This window comes from Symsagittifera roscoffensis, chromosome 6 (assembly GCF_963678635.1).
Source record: "Symsagittifera roscoffensis chromosome 6, txSymRosc1.1, whole genome shotgun sequence".
Lineage (NCBI taxonomy): Eukaryota > Metazoa > Xenacoelomorpha > Acoela > Convolutidae > Symsagittifera > Symsagittifera roscoffensis.
The window spans coordinates 24793715-24813419 of NC_087067.1; the positions used below are offsets into that span (position 1 = coordinate 24793715).

The window sequence follows — 19705 nt, forward strand, 5'->3', positions numbered from 1 at the left end:
TAATCATTTTTAGGGGTCCCTGATTGGCAGAAATCTTCGGGTGCAACTTGCTGAGCGACATCTATTTCTGCCTAAGTCTATTTCTTCCGCGACTACAAATCTACCCGATTTTTCTTTAACGTCTCAGGCCATTTATACGCATCTAGTACTCTCAAAAACTACGAACGAAGACCATACAATTAAAACGATTAATTCACAAGGGAAATGATCAACATACAAGCTACTCAGCACTTCAAGATAGCCGCTGTCGTGTGTTGGTTAAAGTGTACATGCAATTATTGGGATTTTTTTCTGGGCTAGGTAACTTTGCCTCACCCTCAAGCAACCTCTCCCTAAACATTTGATCCGGCCTTTCGATTGAGAGGCGGAGACGTAACCACATCACCACCGCTCCCCAACTATTTACGATTTCTTTGAGGGCTTTAAAGGGGCTATGGGTGCATCTCAACAAGGTGAAAGATTATTGAAGATACGAAAAGGCCTAAAATTAGATCTGCTATTACTTCATAAAACGTTCTGAAAAATCAATGGATTTCCTCTATCGAAACTTTGATTTAATTTGCAATTCAGCGAAACATTTCGCGCACATCAAAAAATCTTGACCTTCCAAGGCACTGTCGTTCGTCCGCTTCAAAATTTTTTTATAATTTTGTTTTAAACACAGAGGCGAAGCTGTGCTTCGCAAACAAGCAGGAACACAAAAAAAAGCAGCCTTAGTGAAATAGAAAGAAGAAATAAGCCTCGAATTAGAAAAATTTCGCTAAGTATCTGATTCAAACCTGCAACCTTGGGAATTGCAGTCTCACTACCTGTCCTCTCGACCACGGAACCTGAACTATCGCGAAACACTAAGTCTCAAATAGAGCAGCCACATATGCTAATAAATTGCCAATGAGATGCAGCAAAAAGGGGCACCAAATACAAATGACGCAATTTGGCATGTATAATTTTTAATATGGCCAACTGAAGGCATCCACATTAAATTGTCAAGTAATAAATTGGAACGCATAAAGCCACATTACGTATAAAATACTCAGTTCAAAAAACTGCGAGATATACGGAGTTAGAAAACTTCGAAAATCGAGTTTTTAGTATTGTTATGTTGTTTGAAACAAATAGCTTTTTTCGGTCCATTTCATCAATTTAAATTTATCAACTAAGTTAACGTATTACTAATCGAATATGACAGCACATTCAGTCAAAAAGACGTCACGAAAAGTGGCACCAATATTTGCGACTTGGTTGAAAAAACAAAACAAAGACTTGTCGTATATCACACCACGCTCTGTAAACCTCGATAGTTCAATCACTGTTAAAAATTTTATTCTAAGGATTACGTTTTCTTTATAATATGAATGAACATAGCGGTTACTTTGCAATTAGCACAGAATGTTCCGACCATAGTCTTTAAAAAACTTATATTTTTTCAAATTAGTGCAATTTTTTCTGAGTGGTGTCATAAAAGGATCAGACATAAAATTGTAAATTAGGCATATTCAACAATCAAAGTGCTATAAGTAAAATGAGCAACAAATTATGCAGAAAAAGAAAAACATGCAAGTTTTTTTTTTTAATTTTGCAGATTCAACAATTTAAATTGTTGAATTTTTTTGAAGTTTTTGGTTCCCAAAAAAAAAAGTGGTAAAATTCCAAAAAATAATTTTACTAGCTTGAAACTAAGTTTTCAGGGCTTAAATTAAGCATAAATAAGCTGCTGTAAGCCTGCTCGCTCGCTTTATTCGCTCGAAATTGAAATAAAAATCGAAAATTTTAAACAAGGTTTTCTCAATACTGAGCTAATTTTTTGCAATTTTTTTTTATGTCGGTCGAATCACGACTGAAAGGGCTTCAATTTTGTGTACCACTCTACCCATTCCGATGATTTGTTGTACCTGATTTTGCGTGGGAAAACTAAAAACACTCGAATACAAAATTTCTCCCCATTTTCAATGGCCGAACTACTAGGATGTGACCAAGTTGCTTCGCAAACACTATGAAATTATGAGTCTCAGGCATTGACCACTTAATTAATCACAAACACTGACCAGAAATAAAGCAGAAAACAGATGCTATGATATTTCCAATTCTACAGATCGAGATAATTGCAAAAGTTTCACCAAATAAGTGAACACTTTTCATGAAGACTTATTTGCGAGTTAGGTTAGAAAAAACGATGGTTGGTACTAATACACTACGCTGCTGACTAGAGTAGAAAACAAAATTTAACACTCTTATCGGATATTTCAAAACGTTCACTTCGGCAAAAATTTTAATATCAATATATTGACATTTTAACATGTCAACCCAGGGACTTCTCGAACATATGTCATCTGGGACACCAATTAAACTAATGTACAGATGATAAATTGCAGTTTATTATATGACTATCTGTCGTACTAGCGGTCAATTCTCGGCTGCTCCCAGGTCTTCCCTTGTCAGTTTCAACAACAAAAATTAATGAGTTGCTTGAAAATCATCAATGCAATATCTTCATCGATACTCCTACGAAGTCCTCTTTGACCGGCTAGATTTTGAATTCTTATTTTATCCCATTTTTAATATCTATGTTATCTTCAGATCAAAAATTATGATAAAACTTATTCATTTCTACGCAACTCAGCTCAATTAGTTGGATAAAGAACTGCGTGCTTAATTCGACAAAAAAAGATACAGTAAAAACTTAAATTGAGGCTTTGAACTAACTATAAAGTAAAAATATAAAAACGAAATATAAACATATCATTAATTTTGGCGGTTATATATCAGTATTCAGACAACCGCGTATTCATACTCGTCAGTAAGCAGACAAGCATTTTATTAGCCAATCAGAATCGAGACAAGAAATTAATAACTATTTATTTCGTAAGTTAGCTTTCTCATCTCGATTCTGATTGGTTAAAACAGTACTTGTCTGCTTACTGACGAGTATAAATACGCGGTTGTCTAAATACAGATCGCACGTCAATTTTGCATACTATACCCAGAAAAAGCTTAGCTTACAAGTTTGTTAGTGAGTCTACGTAGCTCTCCGGGCAAACTATGCCCACATTTCGAATCAAGTCTATCTGATTTTCTATAAGATCTTCGGATGCTTTACTTTGATATGTTAATCTGATAATGTCAGACAAAAAGTTCCTGTCACAAAACTTGGACAGTATTGGCGCGCAATTTTCCATTTTTGCGGAAAAATTTGCGCTATTAGCAGACATTTTTGAGTAAAATCGTAACGAATAAATAAACAGACTCCAGTTATCGGCAAGCCAAGGTTTTCTGTGAATATTTTTCTGGGCAACCTTCAGAATTTCTTCGAATTGAACATTCAGAATAAGTTCAATCATTACGCAATAATTCAGAGTGACTTCTTTTTGGATTTCAAACTTTCCATCGAAACTTTTTATTTTCTCTCTCAGTTGCAAAGCTGTGCAGAATTTACCCATTTTTATCAGTTCAAAAAACATCTTAAAAACACAAGAAGGGTTAAAGTTTGAAAAGTAACCTTTCTGCAAATTTCTCAAAATTGTTCTCCTAAATTCATTAGAGTTTTCACCTCGATCGACATCAATAACTTCCAGGTTTTCACTTGTGAACGATTTCAAGCATTTTTGATGTAAGATGAAAACATTGTCTTCAATTTTACGCTCTTCAATTTCACGCGTTAGCTGAATTGAATTTTCAAACTCGTTAAGAACATTCTCCCCAATTTGGTAGGCATATTTCACAGCAAATCGCAGCAGTGACGCTTTCAAGAGGTCTGCATTTATTTGTGATTTCGAACTTTTTAAGTAACAATTTAAAGCTAACTTTGGAAGCTCTAGTTTTTCATGAAAAACTCCGAGCATCCATAACATTTCAGATTTCTCTCTTTTGGAAACTTGAGCATCGCGCACGTAATTCGAAATCGCGTTGATAATTCTAAACACATACTTCGATTCAATGGCTTTACTAGACTCTAAAACGTTTCTTGCTAGCAACAAATATTGACCTTTTAAAGGTTCTTCAAATTTTGAATCCAGAGTATTTAAAACATACGCTGGCTTTGCATACGAACCCTGTGACTTTTGAATTTGATTGTAAAAAATATTAAAACTATTTGAGGGTTCAATTTGCTGGATGTAATCGAATACTTTCGATGCCGATTCATATTTCCCTGTTTTAAAATATAGCAGTCCCAAGTAGCCCAACGGTTTGAGATCATCTTCATCTAAACTGAATGCCTTCAGGAAAGAATGTTGAGCTAAATTAAAATGAGCTACTTCTGAACACGCTGCGAGCGATCCCAAAAACATCCACATTTTTTGACTGCTTTCATCAAGAGATACGGCAATTTTTGCGTTAAGTAATGAAAGTTCTAAGAATTTTTTGATCTTCAGTGCGAAACAGCATTTAGCAAGATCACGCCAAGCGTTCGGAGAGTTGATGCCATTTGAATACCTGATGACATTTTTATAGCACTTATAAGCCAAAAAGAGCATTCCACTTTTGTTAACTCGCGTTGTTCGACTTTGTTTATTCTGAACATACCCTGGAATTTCGAAATATTCTGATTTAGAGCAGTTTTCAGACAACATTAGAGCATCCGCTAGAACTTTCCAGGCGAGCGCTTCTGTCGGAAACCTTTCGACCGATTCGAACCCCGAACTAATTGCCGACTGTAAATTGTCATTGACTTGGTTTGTACCTGCCAGAGATTGAAACTGGCCATTAATCTGTTTATTAATAGTTACAGTTTGTTCACAGATAGCCAGCAAACTATCTCGATTGATTGTCAAAGCGGTCTTAAAATCATCTCTAGCGAAATTTAATTGACCCATGTACAATCTACTGGAAGCCACTATGAAACTAGCAGCTTTGAGTTCAAAATCGCTTTTGTAAGCGTCGACTAAAAACGATTCGTTTTTCTGCAGTAATTTCAATGCCTCCAACGCGCAGTTACGCGATGATTGATAACTTTCAGTTTTGTAAAATATAACTGCAATTAGTAACCAGCTAAGGTGGTTTTTCCTGTCATGAGTTCTGCATTGACTGATACACTCGGCTGAAAAATGATACTCTTCAATTGAGAACAAATCGATCGCTAAGCGAAGCCAAATTTTATACTGAGTTTTAGAATCAAAGCATGCGAGACGCCTCCTGTAATGATCGACTAAAGTTTCGTATGAGATCAATTCGAAAAGCAGTCTGCCGTAAATCTTGATCGATTTCAAATGCAGGGGATTTGCTTCGAAGCAATTTTGAAAAGATTCTAATGCATCTTGCAACAGATCACTAGCGTAGAAATACAACCCGTAGGCATAATTTACTTCACACGAAAACGGATCTAAGATTTCCAACTTTTCGATATTTTCGAGAACTTCATCTAAATTACATCCATCTGCACCGATATTTTCGTCAGCATCTATTTCTTTCTGCTTTCTACCATTGATAAACTCTTTAAAGCTGTGAACAATTTTTATCAGCAGAAGGTCAAAATTGTGCGGATCAATTTCAAGGCCTTCTTCGATATTTCTGATAAACTCCAACCAAGTTTTGTTGGTTGACATTTTTCGGTTTAAGAGAGCTTTGAGGTACCAATATTCCCAATTACTATCAGCAATAGGCTTTAAAGACTCGTGCGCTTTTTCGAACTCTTGGCTGAGGATATATGATTCTACGATAGCTGAATGAAACTTGACTTGTTTTGTTCCAGAGGATTTATCGGTTTGATCTTGAACCATCTCATTGCAAAGATCGATAACTTCCTGTTCGAACTTTATTTTTGACATATTTTGGAAGCCCATTAATTCGATATATTTGAGAAGAACTTTCAGTTTTACCTTCAAATTTGTCGATAGTTTTTTCGAAAATTCTAAAAGACCCATCATCAAATCCATCTTAACAATGGTCGCATCTAATTTAGTTTTTGTCAAAACACAGACGTACAAAATGATAATTCCTAGCAGAAAATCTTTATTGTGAACTGAAAAAGCGCTGATTAGTTTACTTTGATTTAGCTTGACAGATTCAATAAAGGCATGTTTGTCGAAGCTTCCATCCCAACTCCGACGTACAAATTTCTGTGTGAAAAACAAAATGGAATGCGAAATGTTTCGTATTGTTGGTTTGACACTTCTGCCATCGTCCGGAAGTTGGGATAAATTTTCCAGCATAAGAATTGAATTTTCATCAAGTTTCGGCATTTCAAACGATTCTGCTAATTTAGTGCAGAAGTCCAGCTGAATCAAATTCAATAATTCACTATGCAAAACCCAAGCATCAGGGCTGTTTAAAAAAATACTGTTCGATACGTCAAAAAGTTCAGATAATTTTTGCGACTTATAGCCTAAATCACAGTACTTTTTATACAAGTCTAGAGCTTCGTTGTCGCAGTCAAGGTTTCCAGAAAATTTTAGAATCTTTTGATGAAGCATTTCAAACAAAAACACAGTTTCATCTTCATTTAAATCAGCGTCCCTGTCGTATAGAGCAATCAAAGTATTAAATTTATCGTCTTTTGAAAGCAAACTTATATCGACTTCTTCTAACAAACTTCTGATTTGCTCAATTGGTTCCTTGACTCGCACACCCAAGTTGAGCATCTTCAATGTATACACTTGATATTTTTCAATGTCACCATTATCTTGGGAAAACTTTCGCATCAATTCTAGAGCAGTCTTCAACTTTTCTTCATTCACTTCGAACTTGTCAGACAGGCTCACAAATGCAACGGCAGGCAAGGGCTTCTCTGGTTGAAGAGACATTGCGGTTATTAGTGTTTGTTGGGCGTCGGGGTACATACCAGTAGCCATTTCGCACTTGCTTTTGTAGACCAAAGACTTGAAATCATTCGGATTTTGAGACAAGATTTTGTCCACATAAATCATAGCCGCTGAATAATTCAGGCTCTTAATGAATCGCTCGATGAGCTCGTGGTCTTTCTTGAAACTTTTCGACATACCTTACATATTTTTATTTTCTAAAAAATAACAGTTTGAACCTAAATGAACGAATGCTCTGTTGTTACAGCTGAAAAACATTCAAATTGAAAAACATAAGAAACAATAAAATTCAAACGTTTTTTATGTTTAAATTTATTGAAGTCTTTTGAAGAGTTCCGAGTGGGTTGACTTTGAGCATTCAAAAGTTTAGGGCCAAAGTCTTTCATTAATAACGGCAATTTACAGGAAACAAAATAATAGCTAAATAAACCGACAGAATTAAAGCCGACAGCCAATCAGCTGAAAATCATCTAAAACTGTTCGGCAAAATCATGATTTAAAGAGAAAGCAAATAAACATGAGAGCAAATTTTACTGAGCGATAACAAAGCCGAAAATACTTCATGCTTCAAAGCCGAAAATACTTCATGCTTCAAACCCTTCATGCCAAAAAAAAACAAACTTAAAAAATTACGTCCCACTTCCCCATCAGAACAAATACACGCACGCAAACTTCGAATTGGCCGGATATTTAAAATGAAAAAACAATAAAAGCAACTACAATGAAAATTGTGTACAGCAAAAATCAACGTTTCTTAGATGCGGCATTTAAGACGACAAAACATAAGCAGACAAATATTAGCTCGACAAATATGTTTCAAAAACAGATCCCGTTTAAAAAACAGCTCCTGGTCAGATTAGAACCCAGGACCTTCACTAGGCTGAGCGTGCAGGAGAAAATGAGCAATTTAAATTTATTAAGAACCACATCAAGAGATGAGTCCAGATGAGTCATTTGAACAAATTTTTTGACGGGAAAAAGTTTAGTAACCGATTGCGATACACTTGCTTACCGCCAGCGTAAAATAGTGAAAAAAATTCAAAAAAAGCCAAAAGAAAACTAGATCTATCCAAACAAAAAAACTAAGTTTGCAGAAAATGTCAAGAAAATAAAATGTAAAATGAGCATCGAAAGAAAACTTAACAAGCGGTGAAAAGTCGTAAAACTCAATCTCTTTCTTAAAAATAAAAACTATTATTATTATTCTCTACTTTTTCAGGTGAGATTTACGAAGATATCACTATGCCGACATATCTTGAGTAAGCGCCCGTTTAACTGTCAAAAAAGTAATTAAACTGCCTTACAATAAAAGTTGACCACTCGAAGGCTTTACTTACGCTCATCCCCATACGCAAATACAAGCAAACTTGGGCAACCATTTGCTATGCAAGTAGCACAATGTTCTGACCAAAAAAATTAAAGAGCAACAGAATCCCCATTTCCTAGAAAAAGAAGCCGATAACTTAACCGTTGCAACATTCCAAATTACTAAAGCACATCGTTAACACAACAAAAAATTCAATTTGATTTTCTAAGGAAATGAATATATTAACATTTCATAGGCGATTTGTATAGTAGCTTGACATCAAAGAGTCTCAGCATGGGAAGTGTTTCTGTTAGACAAATTGAAAACAGGAACACAAGTCTAGAATACATTTTCTAGTCGAAAACAAAACTCTTATTCCGATTTGAATAAAAAATTTGCATTTTTCTTTTAGTACTGATGGAGGAAAAAAAACATTGTTTCCAGGGGCGGATCTAGGATTTTCTCGAGGGGGGGCGGATTTTCAAAAAATTTTCCAAAATTTCGACGACCTTTTTTTTTTTTTTAGGTTGACCACATTGACTTTTCGAGCTCTCCCAAAGCACTGTTTTGCCCCTATTTTGGAAAAATGTTCTGCGCCGCAGGCAATTTTTTGAAAAAACAGTCAAAAAAGCCGTTTTTGGGCACTTTTTGAAAAGTTTTGACAAAAAAATCGCGTTTTTTTTGGCGCTCGCTCCCCCTCAAAGTTAGTATATATTGGCACCGAAGGCGCCTTTAAAAAATTTAGGGTCGGTCGGCCAAAAATGGATTTCTGAAAAAGTATCAAAGGGGGGACCCTTTGGGTCGGCAGGGGGTCGAATCCCTGAGGGGGGGGGGGGCGTCCGCCCCCCCCCCCTAAATCCGCCCCTGATTGTTTCTGAACGTTTTAAAAAATCTGTCCAATACCAGACTCAGGAACTGATTAGAAAGACTCAGGAACACATTGATAAAAAATGAGATTCAAATAAAACATGAGAAGTCGATACAAGTCGTCAACAAATTTCCAAAACAGCTATCGTAGGAAAACAATTTTAACGCGTGGCAAAGTTGCACATTGAACCGTCACCCCCAACAAGATAATTAAAGCACCCTAAAGTCGTACCACCTCCCCTTATTGCTTGCCTCAATTCAGTTTAAATGAGCTATGCCGGATTAAACCGCCGAATCCTTTCTAAACCACACAACTTTCCTAAATGAACACATTTTCCAAAATGTTCAGATACCTTTTCAGTTTTCAATTTTAGACTCAAAACATCTGTATTACACAGAGGCGAAAGCACTAACCACTCAGCCACGGACGCTTGATATGTACCAAACACTAGCAACAAATAAAGCAGAGAACAGATGCTATGCAATTTCCTGCGACCTTGAGATTATGAGTCTCACGACCTAACCACTCCACCAATGATGACAGTCTATAACACTAGCATACAAATAATCAGAGAATAGATGCTACGAAATTTCCAATTTTACAGACCGGGATTATAGCACAAATGTCACCAAATGAGCAATTTTATTTGCGAGTTAGGTTGGAAAAAAGGTTCGTAATAATACACTACGCTCACAAGCTCGCATGTGTAAATAGCCTCGGCATCGATTATATTTAAAGACGAGTTATTATGAACGTGCTGCAATGAAATAGCACATTGAAAAACGGAGCAATTAAAAGTGCGACTTCGGTTCGAAAAAAGTATTCTCATTGCAAACCAGGTGTTTGCTTTTCACTTTTTAGAAAACTTCTCTTGGAAAAATAAAATATCACATTTACAATCTAAGCACAGAGAGAATCTTCCCTCAAAAAATTTGTCGCACAAGCAGTAACTTTTAACCTGTTTTGCCTAAGACGAAATTTCTTTGGAATACTTTGTTACAATTGATCGAATGAATCATGAGAGGGCTTTGATAACTGGTATTTCTCATATCCATCGTGGTACCGGATTATGCGTGGCAAACAAAACACACGACTACACATTTATTTCTGTCCCACATTGTTGTCGGAAGCATGAACCGTTTGTAAGTTTTTCGAATAATCAAAAAATTCGTAAAAACAATTTCAAAAATTTTGGCCAAAATGTAATATTATCTCTCGTCATTTTTCATTTCAATTCTTACTTTGTGCAGCGCTTCATGAATCAAATGGGTTCGTTATCTATTCTCTGTAAAGTTTTCGTTTGCATATTTACCATTGACAATAAAAAAAAATCTTCCGCTACTTCTAACTTCAGCAAAAAAAAATACCAAATTTAATTCCTGGTTCCACCAACAAAAATCCATTCACTGGAAACTGAGAGATATTCATAAAACAATATATACCATCAAAACACTACCCTCAAACTGGGAAATATTAATTTTGTGGTAAGCAAAAATTTTTTATCAGATTGGTTCTCGACACGACTTTTTAAAAAGAAAACGATTTTTAATTCATTGATCTTTCAAAATAAATGCAGTCTGACCTAAACCTTCACAGAATCAAACTGATAAATTGCTAGCACCAGCAAACAAACGCTAGAGCAAAAAAGGATAACCGGTTGACGTGCAAGTAGCACAGAATGTTCCGACCATATTCTTAAAAAATACATACGTTTTTTCTTATTTTTTCAAATTAGTGTCGTTTTCTGTGCATGATGTGATGCAAGGATCTAAAGAAAGCCTAGAGTTTAAGCATATTCGACCATAACAGTAAAACAGGCAAATTGGCCATTTAAATTGTCATAAAATGACAAGAATAATCCAAAAAAGACAACATTTTTTTGTCATTTATTTGTAAATATTTTCTATGAATTACTGAAATTTTTATTCCCAAGACCTCGCTGAAAAAAAAATTTAAAACAATTTCACTGGAGTAAACTAAAATTTAATGGACTATCGTTCTATAAAAAGTCTGCTCGCTTGCTTTACTCGCTCGAAATTGAAGTTTTTCTCGACAATGGGACAATTTTGAAATTTTCGTTCGAATCAGGGCTGCACGAGCGTTAATATGACATATCACTCAAAGTATTCTGATAATTTTTTGTAGTAGCTTATCTTGATTCACAAATGAAATTAGCCTTCTCACTTACTTTTCTTGCTCGAAAATAGACAAAAAATCAAAAACTTTTAACCTGTTTTTTCTCAATACTGGAACAATTTTCTGAAAATTTTTTAAGTTGTTCGAAACACGACTGAAGGGTGGGTGAATTGATATATCACTCGAGCAATTCCGAAAATTAATTGCCGTGCCTCCTCATTTAGCGAGGAAAACAAAGAAATTGAAATACACCCGAATACACGAGGAAAACAAAACGAAAAACTAAAGCACACCCGAATACAAAATTCCTCCCCATTTTCAAATGATTTCAAATTTTAAACGACAAAAGGACACTGAGCATTAACATTAGGCCAATTTTGTGAAAAAGGCTGCTTTTGGAACCATGAAGTATTTAACCTTTTTTCTGATAAGAAACACAATTTTTAAAACTGGTTAAATAAGTATGCTTTTCATTCCACTGCAAAATATTAAAAATTTAGTAAAATTTTGACAGAAAAACACATTCACGTTTTATTTGCTAATTTTTCAATTTTTGTTTCATGGGAGAGCATTACTTGCCTTGCATTTGAAGCAAAATTTGAAAAAATGAAACCTCTATTACAAAAATACACAGAAGCACAATAGAGAAAAAGCAGAGCTTCGCACTAATTGCCATTCAACACAAACATAAAAAAACAAAAGTAGAAAAATGAAAAAATGTTGAAAACAAAGTAGGTCTACCAAAACTTAAAGTTTCATAAGTCTCGATAGAAGCTCAATTCAGGAAAAACATGCCAAACGATTGAAAAATAAATTAGCAAATAAACAAAACTTACAAAAAGTAAACAAAGCCGAAACTCTTTGTGTGTGCAGAGACAAGTTAAGCAAAAAACCTGAACTTTTTTGGTTTTAAAATCCTTTTAAGTTTTTCATAAAAATCTTTTAAACCATGAGCAATACAATGACTACAATGGGAGTTGTTTAAAGCACAAGCAAAATCAGTGAAGTGGCAAATAAGCCGACAAAATTTGAGCGGACAAACGAAAGTCCGGCAATTGAAATTTAACCGAAAAAAATATGCAAGTGCATAAATATTGAAAAATAAAAAAAGTCCGTCCAGGACAAAATCCCCAAGTTAAGATTCAATGATAAAACAATTTGAAATTGTGTTATTAAAGTTGTTAACCGGAAATAGAAAACTAGTTCCCAATTGCAAGACACTTAATTATTCAATTAAAAGCAAGATGATCATTTTTTCAAACGATAAACCTGTCTCTGTTATTTCAATAGTCTCAAACAAGTCAAAGCCGGCTCGAGAAATTTACACCGAGGCAAAAGGAGGCTTCGCGCCGCTTGCGATACAAAACAAAAAAGAATTCAGCTAGCCAAAAAAAGCCACTGAAACAAAAAAAATTGAAAACCAACCCAATAACTTTATACATTTGCCGCGTTTGAAATTTGATGCGTTAGAAGTTCCATTTGCAGAAAACATGTCGAGAAACACAATTGTCGGTATCAAATGAGTATTGAAACGAAATATAACAAGAGATAACTAAGCAGACGAAGCTTAGGTACACTCCCGCTATGCCGCAAAGAATGTTCAGAAAAATTTTGAGGCAAAAAGCTAAAACGGTTTTAAACGCTGAGCCTTCAAAAAACTGGTATATTGGAGGAAATAAGCCAAAAAATAGCAAGCAATAATCTGAATAAGCAGAAAATTCCAGCGCGCAAAAATACCAGAGCGCCGTAACCTTAGTTTCCCAAGCTTAGGCCTTATCTCTAGTCTTAATGGGTAGACGCCGTCCTTGGATTGAAACGTATTATAAAAAACTAATAAAAGCCTTTTGTGGAGAAAAATTTAAAACCCAACCCCATCAATAAACATCGTGTGCCAAGTTTGCAACCCTGTCAGTTAAAATTAGATGAGCCCTTACACTATGAAAGCCACTTCAGAAAATTGTTAGTCTTAAATGGTAAAACATAAAACCTCAAAACTTAATTTCACTTTTCCAATTTAAGATAGCTGAAAAAAAACGAACCGGAAAACTTACCCAGAAATAGTTGCACAAGAAAAGAAGACCAACTTATTCAAAATGCTTAAATTTTAGGAATCAACTGATCTCCCATAAACTTAAAAACAGACCAACTCATTTTCAATTGGTGGTGCTTCTGCGCTTCAAAGAGATTGTTGAACGTTAAAAAGAGCTTCCTAAGAAAGTTATTTAAAACAACGATATTTCATGCAACCACTAAAAAAATTGGGCCCATCCATCAAGGTTTTCTATTTTACTAAATAAACAATTTATAAAGTCAACTTTTAGGTTGTTTCACCAATATGGACATACCTCCTGAACTTTCAAGTTTCATCCGATATGTGAATTTTTAACTCAAAAAATGACCCTAATTTTTAATACAAATGATTATCTCGAAAACTAAAATTAAGAGTTGGCAACAGAAGCCAAGTATGAAACCCTATGGTGAGGGATTTAAGGAATGAAAGAAACTAAGTAACAGCGGTTTCCTTTACTAAGAGTATCTCACTAATCGGATAGGACAGACGAAGTGAGTAATACGATAAATTGAATCATGCGAATTTTCAATAGATTTGAAGTTAGCATAGGTCGAACGACAAAAAAGTTCGAAGTCAGAACTCGCTTTGAGCGCGACCTGTCAGTTTGGTCTTGACACCTAGATAGTATTTATCAATGTTACATAAATCGATTAACTGCATTAACGAAAAGCCGCAGGCATCCACATGTATTAAGTTGCCTTATCCGGCTACTGAAGTACGCCAAACCCCTAGTAGTACCTGGCAGCATAACAACATGGGTTTAAAATGTTAGTTTTTCAAAGTTTTTTTTTAATTTCATAAAACGGGCAGATATCAGCTGTTGAAACGTTATGTGCAGTCAATTTTGATGGAAGACAGATTTGGAATCCCTGAGTGCACCTAGACAGTATCCCACGATAGATAGAATTCAGGTTGAGTTTTCTGAGAACATTTTTTTAATCATAAGAAATCTCGTATCAAGAACATTGCATTGCTTGGAACAGTTTTAAATGGATCCCACGTCCACAGTTCTTGTTATTAATGTGGCATCATCCCAATATAGGTTCAAGCAGTTCGAACTTTTTTTTTTTATCTAAGAATCGATAAATAATCTTTTTGATTTAAGTTTTTTGGAACTTCAAAAAAACACACAATACCGCGGAAATTAAATGTTTGCCAGCCATATTCGTAGGCCAGATTTGCAACTCCATAGTATAAACTGACAGCACACTACCATAGGGTTGACTGTTCCAAGTTCTATCATTTTTATCAAATGTATTTTTTTAATATCATAAAGAAACGTCGTATCTTGGAAACCACAAGGATTTGACCAATCACATACGGAGGCAACATTTGCATCCCCTGAGCTCGCCCTGAACACAGGTTCTTTCATATCTAGAAGTTTTTATAACGCTGAAAAAATCCTACGAAACATCGTAATTAGAAATATTAAAACGCTTTGAGCCGTCAAATATCGTCTGAGATTAACATGGCATCAAGCCATTATTGAGTCAAGATAATCAAATTTCGAAATATATACTTCTTGGTCATGCTTCAATAGATGTGTGGTTAAAATCGTAGATGACCTTGGAACAAAAAACCCTTGACAAAACATTAAGCTTTAAAACGTGTGACAAGAAACGCGAATTAATTAATAGATAGATTTCTTAAACTGCTGAATTTTTTCGAACGAAATGATCTCAATTAATCTTATAAATCTCGATAAAAATTTTTTTCTGGAACTTTGCTATTAAAGTAACCAGTTTAAAGAGCTTCAAATACGAACCTTTTGACGCTTTTAAACCACAGACAAACTTGATTGCAAAATGTGCATTCTAAAATCTATACTTTTGGCGCCTTAATTAAAAATGATCGCGACCTGCAATACAAAACCTCAAATAAGTGAAAACTCTTAACCATTAATAACACTTATTTAAATAAGAAATCAAAAATACAGCAAACTTCAATTACTGATTAAACTTAATTCCTAGCTTTGAAATCAAAAACTCAATTAATTCATTGCAAACCGAAGTTTACCGTTTCTTTCCTCCTCTGCGCTTCGACTGAGCTGTTTTCGGTCTAGCACCTGAAGTCACCTTCGGCGAATCAGGCGCACTTGATGCGGCTTGAGCTGCCTGGGCTTTCGGACCCGAGTGGTCGTACACAGAACCTCCAGATGTTCCTCCCTGAGTCCCTTTGCCAACATCATGCTTGTCTTTCTTCTTCCTCGATTTCTTAAACGCACTTCTTTCCCATTTTGGCAGCCAGCGTTCGGGATCCGGCTGGACGTTAGGGTCGAAGGTTTTAGGAAGTCTGGGTTTCTTCTTTCTTTTCTTTTTCTTAGCTAGTTCATTGTCCGCTCCTTGATTAGTAGCAGCTTTACCTGCTTTCTTCAGGGCGTACTTATTTGACAGGAACATATCAGAGGTCTTCGACAACTCTTCAACATCGCATTCGCCAACTAGTTGCTCGATTGAGACCAGATTTTCGCTGTATTTCTTGACCAGCTTTGTGTCGACTTTAGAACTGCAAGTAATTAGTTGGGCTAAAATGTCTGATTGAGGACCCAATATCTGGAGCAATTGTTCCAGGTACTCAATTGCTCTGGTATACATTTCTCTCTCAATCAGTTCTTCCGCGATACTTCTCAAAATAAGAGCCTTTTGCTCTTTTGCCTGGTTTTGGTTAGATGCCAAAAACTGCTTAATTATTTCTTCAGCTGATGACACTTCTTCGAAAGAAAGATACAAAGAAACTAATGCAGAAACGATCGCCAAGTCGTTTTTATTTTTGCAAGTTTTTAAAGAATTCGCAGTCTCGGTCATGTTTCCCTGTTGCATGTAAACTTGGGCAACTAGCAGATCCAGATTTGGAAAATTGGCGAGATAAGAAACTGCGTCCTTATATTTCTTGTCTCGAACCATAACCGCAGTTGTAAGCAGTGGTAGCAGATTCGAATCATTGGGATAATTATTTGTGAAATCTTGCAAACCTTTTCTGCCAGCATCGACTTGATTATTGTTTAGATAAAACAGACTGATATTGTAATCAATCAATTTCTTTTGCACAGATGACAATTTCTGTCGATTTGCAGGGGCTGTTATAGTTTTTACACGTCTCTTGTTTTCAAACACCGTCGCAGATTTATTCAGAGTTATTAAATTGCTGGCAATTGTCACTGAAGTCCCTGGATCGTCACTTGCGGCTTTGCCAGTCTGGTTGAAAACTTCAAGAGCTTCGTCAGTGTTTCCTTTCATTTGCAGAACATAACCCAGCTGACTGCGAATGATCGCTAATTCTTGATTCAGTTCTTCTTCAGTCATGTCTTCTTCGTTTGTTGCCGTGAACTCTTTTACGCTGTTTTGAAGCAACTTTTCCGCTTTTTCGAAGTCACCACATGCCGCATATCCACATGCTTCGTTATATAAGAGCTCGTACGCAACACCGCTGTCCTGATTAAACATAGCTTTAGCCACCTGCGGAAATTTTCCATCCGCAATACTTTGTTCCCTAGCGGCGAGCGCAGCGGCGCAATTGCTCAATCTTTCTTCGTCATGATCATCGTGAACATTTTTGATCAAGTCTTCATAAACCTCTATGCAATCATCAAATTGTTCGAGGCGATAAAATATTTGAGCTAGTAACTCCTTTTCTCGGGTGTCTAAGTCCGTAGCCTTCGTCAATACTTCTCGACTTTCGATTGTCTTATTCATCCTGTACAAACAGTACGCTTTCTCAAAGCGCAGATTGAGCTTCTTTTTATCTATTACATCCAGGCAATCATCAAACCGGTCCAATTGAAGACAGCAGATTGCTATGCATTCTTGTGCTATTTTATCATCTCTGCATTGCCTCCCAATCTTCCGAGCATTAGACAGTGCTTTTTCAAAATCACCGGCCTGATAAAATTTCAAAACATTTCCATAAACGATCTCTGGATTTATCTCTTCTTGTTTTCCCATATCAAACCTGTAACCGACAAGATGAAATACACTAGTGGATGAAATTAAGCGCAAGTTCATGATTTTGGACAACACTCTTTGGAAATTTAAGCTAAATTTTTGCACAGACGAGGAGCAAGTGATCAGAGCTGACCTCTACGAAATTAGCACAATTTAGTTTCATAACTCACTAGTTTTTTCGGGTCTGAAAAAGCCAGCTTTCACTATCGGCATAAGTTTAAGCATCGGAGTGAACTCTTTCTCGAATTTCTAACTAAATTTTGGTAATTTTGTAGAGGGCAGCTCTAATCATTTGCTCCTGGCCATGTGAAATTTTTGCTTACATGCTCAAAGAATATTTTTCCACAATCAACCTTCAAAACTGGCAGTTCAGAGAGATAAAACAGAATTTGCTCAAAATTTTGTGAACTAGTGTAACTATTATTATAGTGTAACTATTATTATTATAGAACTAGAATAAACTTATTAAATAGTTTCATATTGAAATGGATGATGAAACAAAACCAACGGGTGGAACTTCTCGGAGAAGGCTGGACTCAATCGAAAACTACTATCCTACCATCGAAGAAATCATGGCCTCATCTGACGACGAAATAAACAAGTATCTACACAAAACGAAGAAAGATTCAATTATTTGTATCTTCAAAGAATTGCTATCGCAACATCGACTGACCCTGTCTAAGAATGAAGAAATCGCCGACCTCAAGAATACAATTTTGGCAGTTGGCGATTCGCTTCAAAACCAGACTCCTACAAAATCTCAAGCTAAGTCTTTTGCTTCGATAGTAAAACAAGTTCAATCTAGTTCCACTAACTTTGAAAATAAAATTCGTATATCTGGTGTTCCTGAATTAACTTCAGCTACTCCAGAAAAACCGAAAAGAATTGACATTTTTGAACATGACGAGAGTAATCTAAACACTGTTTTGAATCATTTGGGTATACCTAATGACCATGTTTCCTCAACAGCGAGGCTAGGAAAGTTCAACCCAACTTCCACCAGGCCCAGAACTATGCTTGTCAGGTTTAGAGACAAGTTTACAGCTGAAAAAACGCTTGCACGAGCTTCAATGTTGAAAACATTCACTGGAACGTACAAAAACGAAAAATATTTTGCATACATCAGTAAATCTCTTTCGAAGGAAGAGCAGGAAAAGGAGAATGCAATCCTTCGTAAAAGACGCGATCTAATCAATGAAGGTGTTAAACCAGAAAATATAAAAATTAGGAACCTAGAGCTAATAGTCAACGGAGTAAAAACCGACTACCTGAAGACAAGCGCTTCAAAAGTCTGACTATCTGCCTCCAGAACCGAACCAATAGAACTAAGTTTGTTACTCTACAACATCAGAAGCTTGTTACAGTTGTCTCGACGGAAAACTTTTGCAAACTACATATCCATTCACTCCTATAGTATTATTTGCATTTGTGAAACATGGCTCACGTCGGACTTCAATGACACCGAACTCTTTTTGCCACAATACAACATTTTTCGCTCAGACCGGCCTCAGAAAGACTCAGGACTGTCATCTCATGGAGGCACCTTGGTGTGCATCAAAAAGTCTATCATATCTTATTCCATCCCTCTTCCCGATATTTTCCTTGGTTCATGTTGTGCTGTCATGTGTGTTTTCAAGTCAACCAAACTATTGGTTGTCTGTTGCTATTTTCCCCCACCTTCCAGTTCTTTCAGAATTAGTTCAGAATCAATCATATCCCTTTTAAACATCATTGAGACTACCGAATGTGACCATAAGATTGTTACCGGTGATATGAATTACTCAGCAATTGACTGGGAAATTTTACAATCAAATATCCCTTCTGACCATGAGTTTATTGAAACGATCAGTGAAATGAAATTACAACAGCAAGTTCAATTCAAAACTACTTCCAGTAACATTTTGGATATTATTTTTACCTCACCAAAAATTGAAACCACAGATATCCAATTGGTTAACAACGGCATTTTGAATATCTCGGATCACTTTCCAATACTCTTTGCATTCAATATGTCCGCAGCAGGAAATTTCATGCGTCCAAATATGAAAACTAGTTCCACTTTCAGTTTCTGCAATGGAAATTTTTCAATTCTGAACGAAAACATTCTAAAAAATGCCTTTCAGGGCATTTGTTGGTCCAATGTGACTGTTTTACTTGAACAATGGTATAAATGGGTGAATGAACACCTCGGTCAAGTCTTTCCTGTTAGAACAAAACACAGGATGTCACTCCCACCGTGGATAACTCCGGAAACATCAAACATGATTAAGAGATTGAACACCGCGAAGAAAAAGTTCCCTAGTGAAAGCCCAAAATTGAAATTTATGTCCGAAAATTGCGACAAAGCAGTTGAAGATGACAAGTCACAGTATGAAACATTGTTATCCAATGGCAGATCTACATCAGCACTTTTCAAGTATTTTCGCTCATTTACTAAAGGAACCCTACCATCCGTGATGAAATATAACGACCATGAAGCAACAAATGACCAAGAAAAAGCAAATCTCTTTGCTGATTTCTTTCAAGATATGTACATTAGTTCCAGTGATATTCCAGTACTCAATGACAATGAACCAAGTATCTACCCTATCATAACCGATTTTGATCTATCAGATTCCAGAATCTCAT

General features: G+C 35.9%; 2 protein-coding genes across 2 annotated transcripts in view; both read right to left on the reverse strand.

Moving 5' to 3' along the window:
* Nucleotides 1-19705, reverse strand: part of LOC134847719 (elongation factor G, mitochondrial-like) — a 540091-nt gene that overhangs the window by 169896 nt on the left and 350490 nt on the right. The gene's annotated exons all lie outside the window — the stretch shown is intronic.
* On the reverse strand, nucleotides 15031-17086 carry LOC134847674 (signal recognition particle subunit SRP72-like). The gene has a single exon (XM_063864840.1). The coding sequence runs from the start codon at nucleotides 17075-17077 to the stop codon at nucleotides 15149-15151; it is 1929 nt and encodes a 642-aa protein (XP_063720910.1). The 5' UTR covers nucleotides 17078-17086; the 3' UTR covers nucleotides 15031-15148.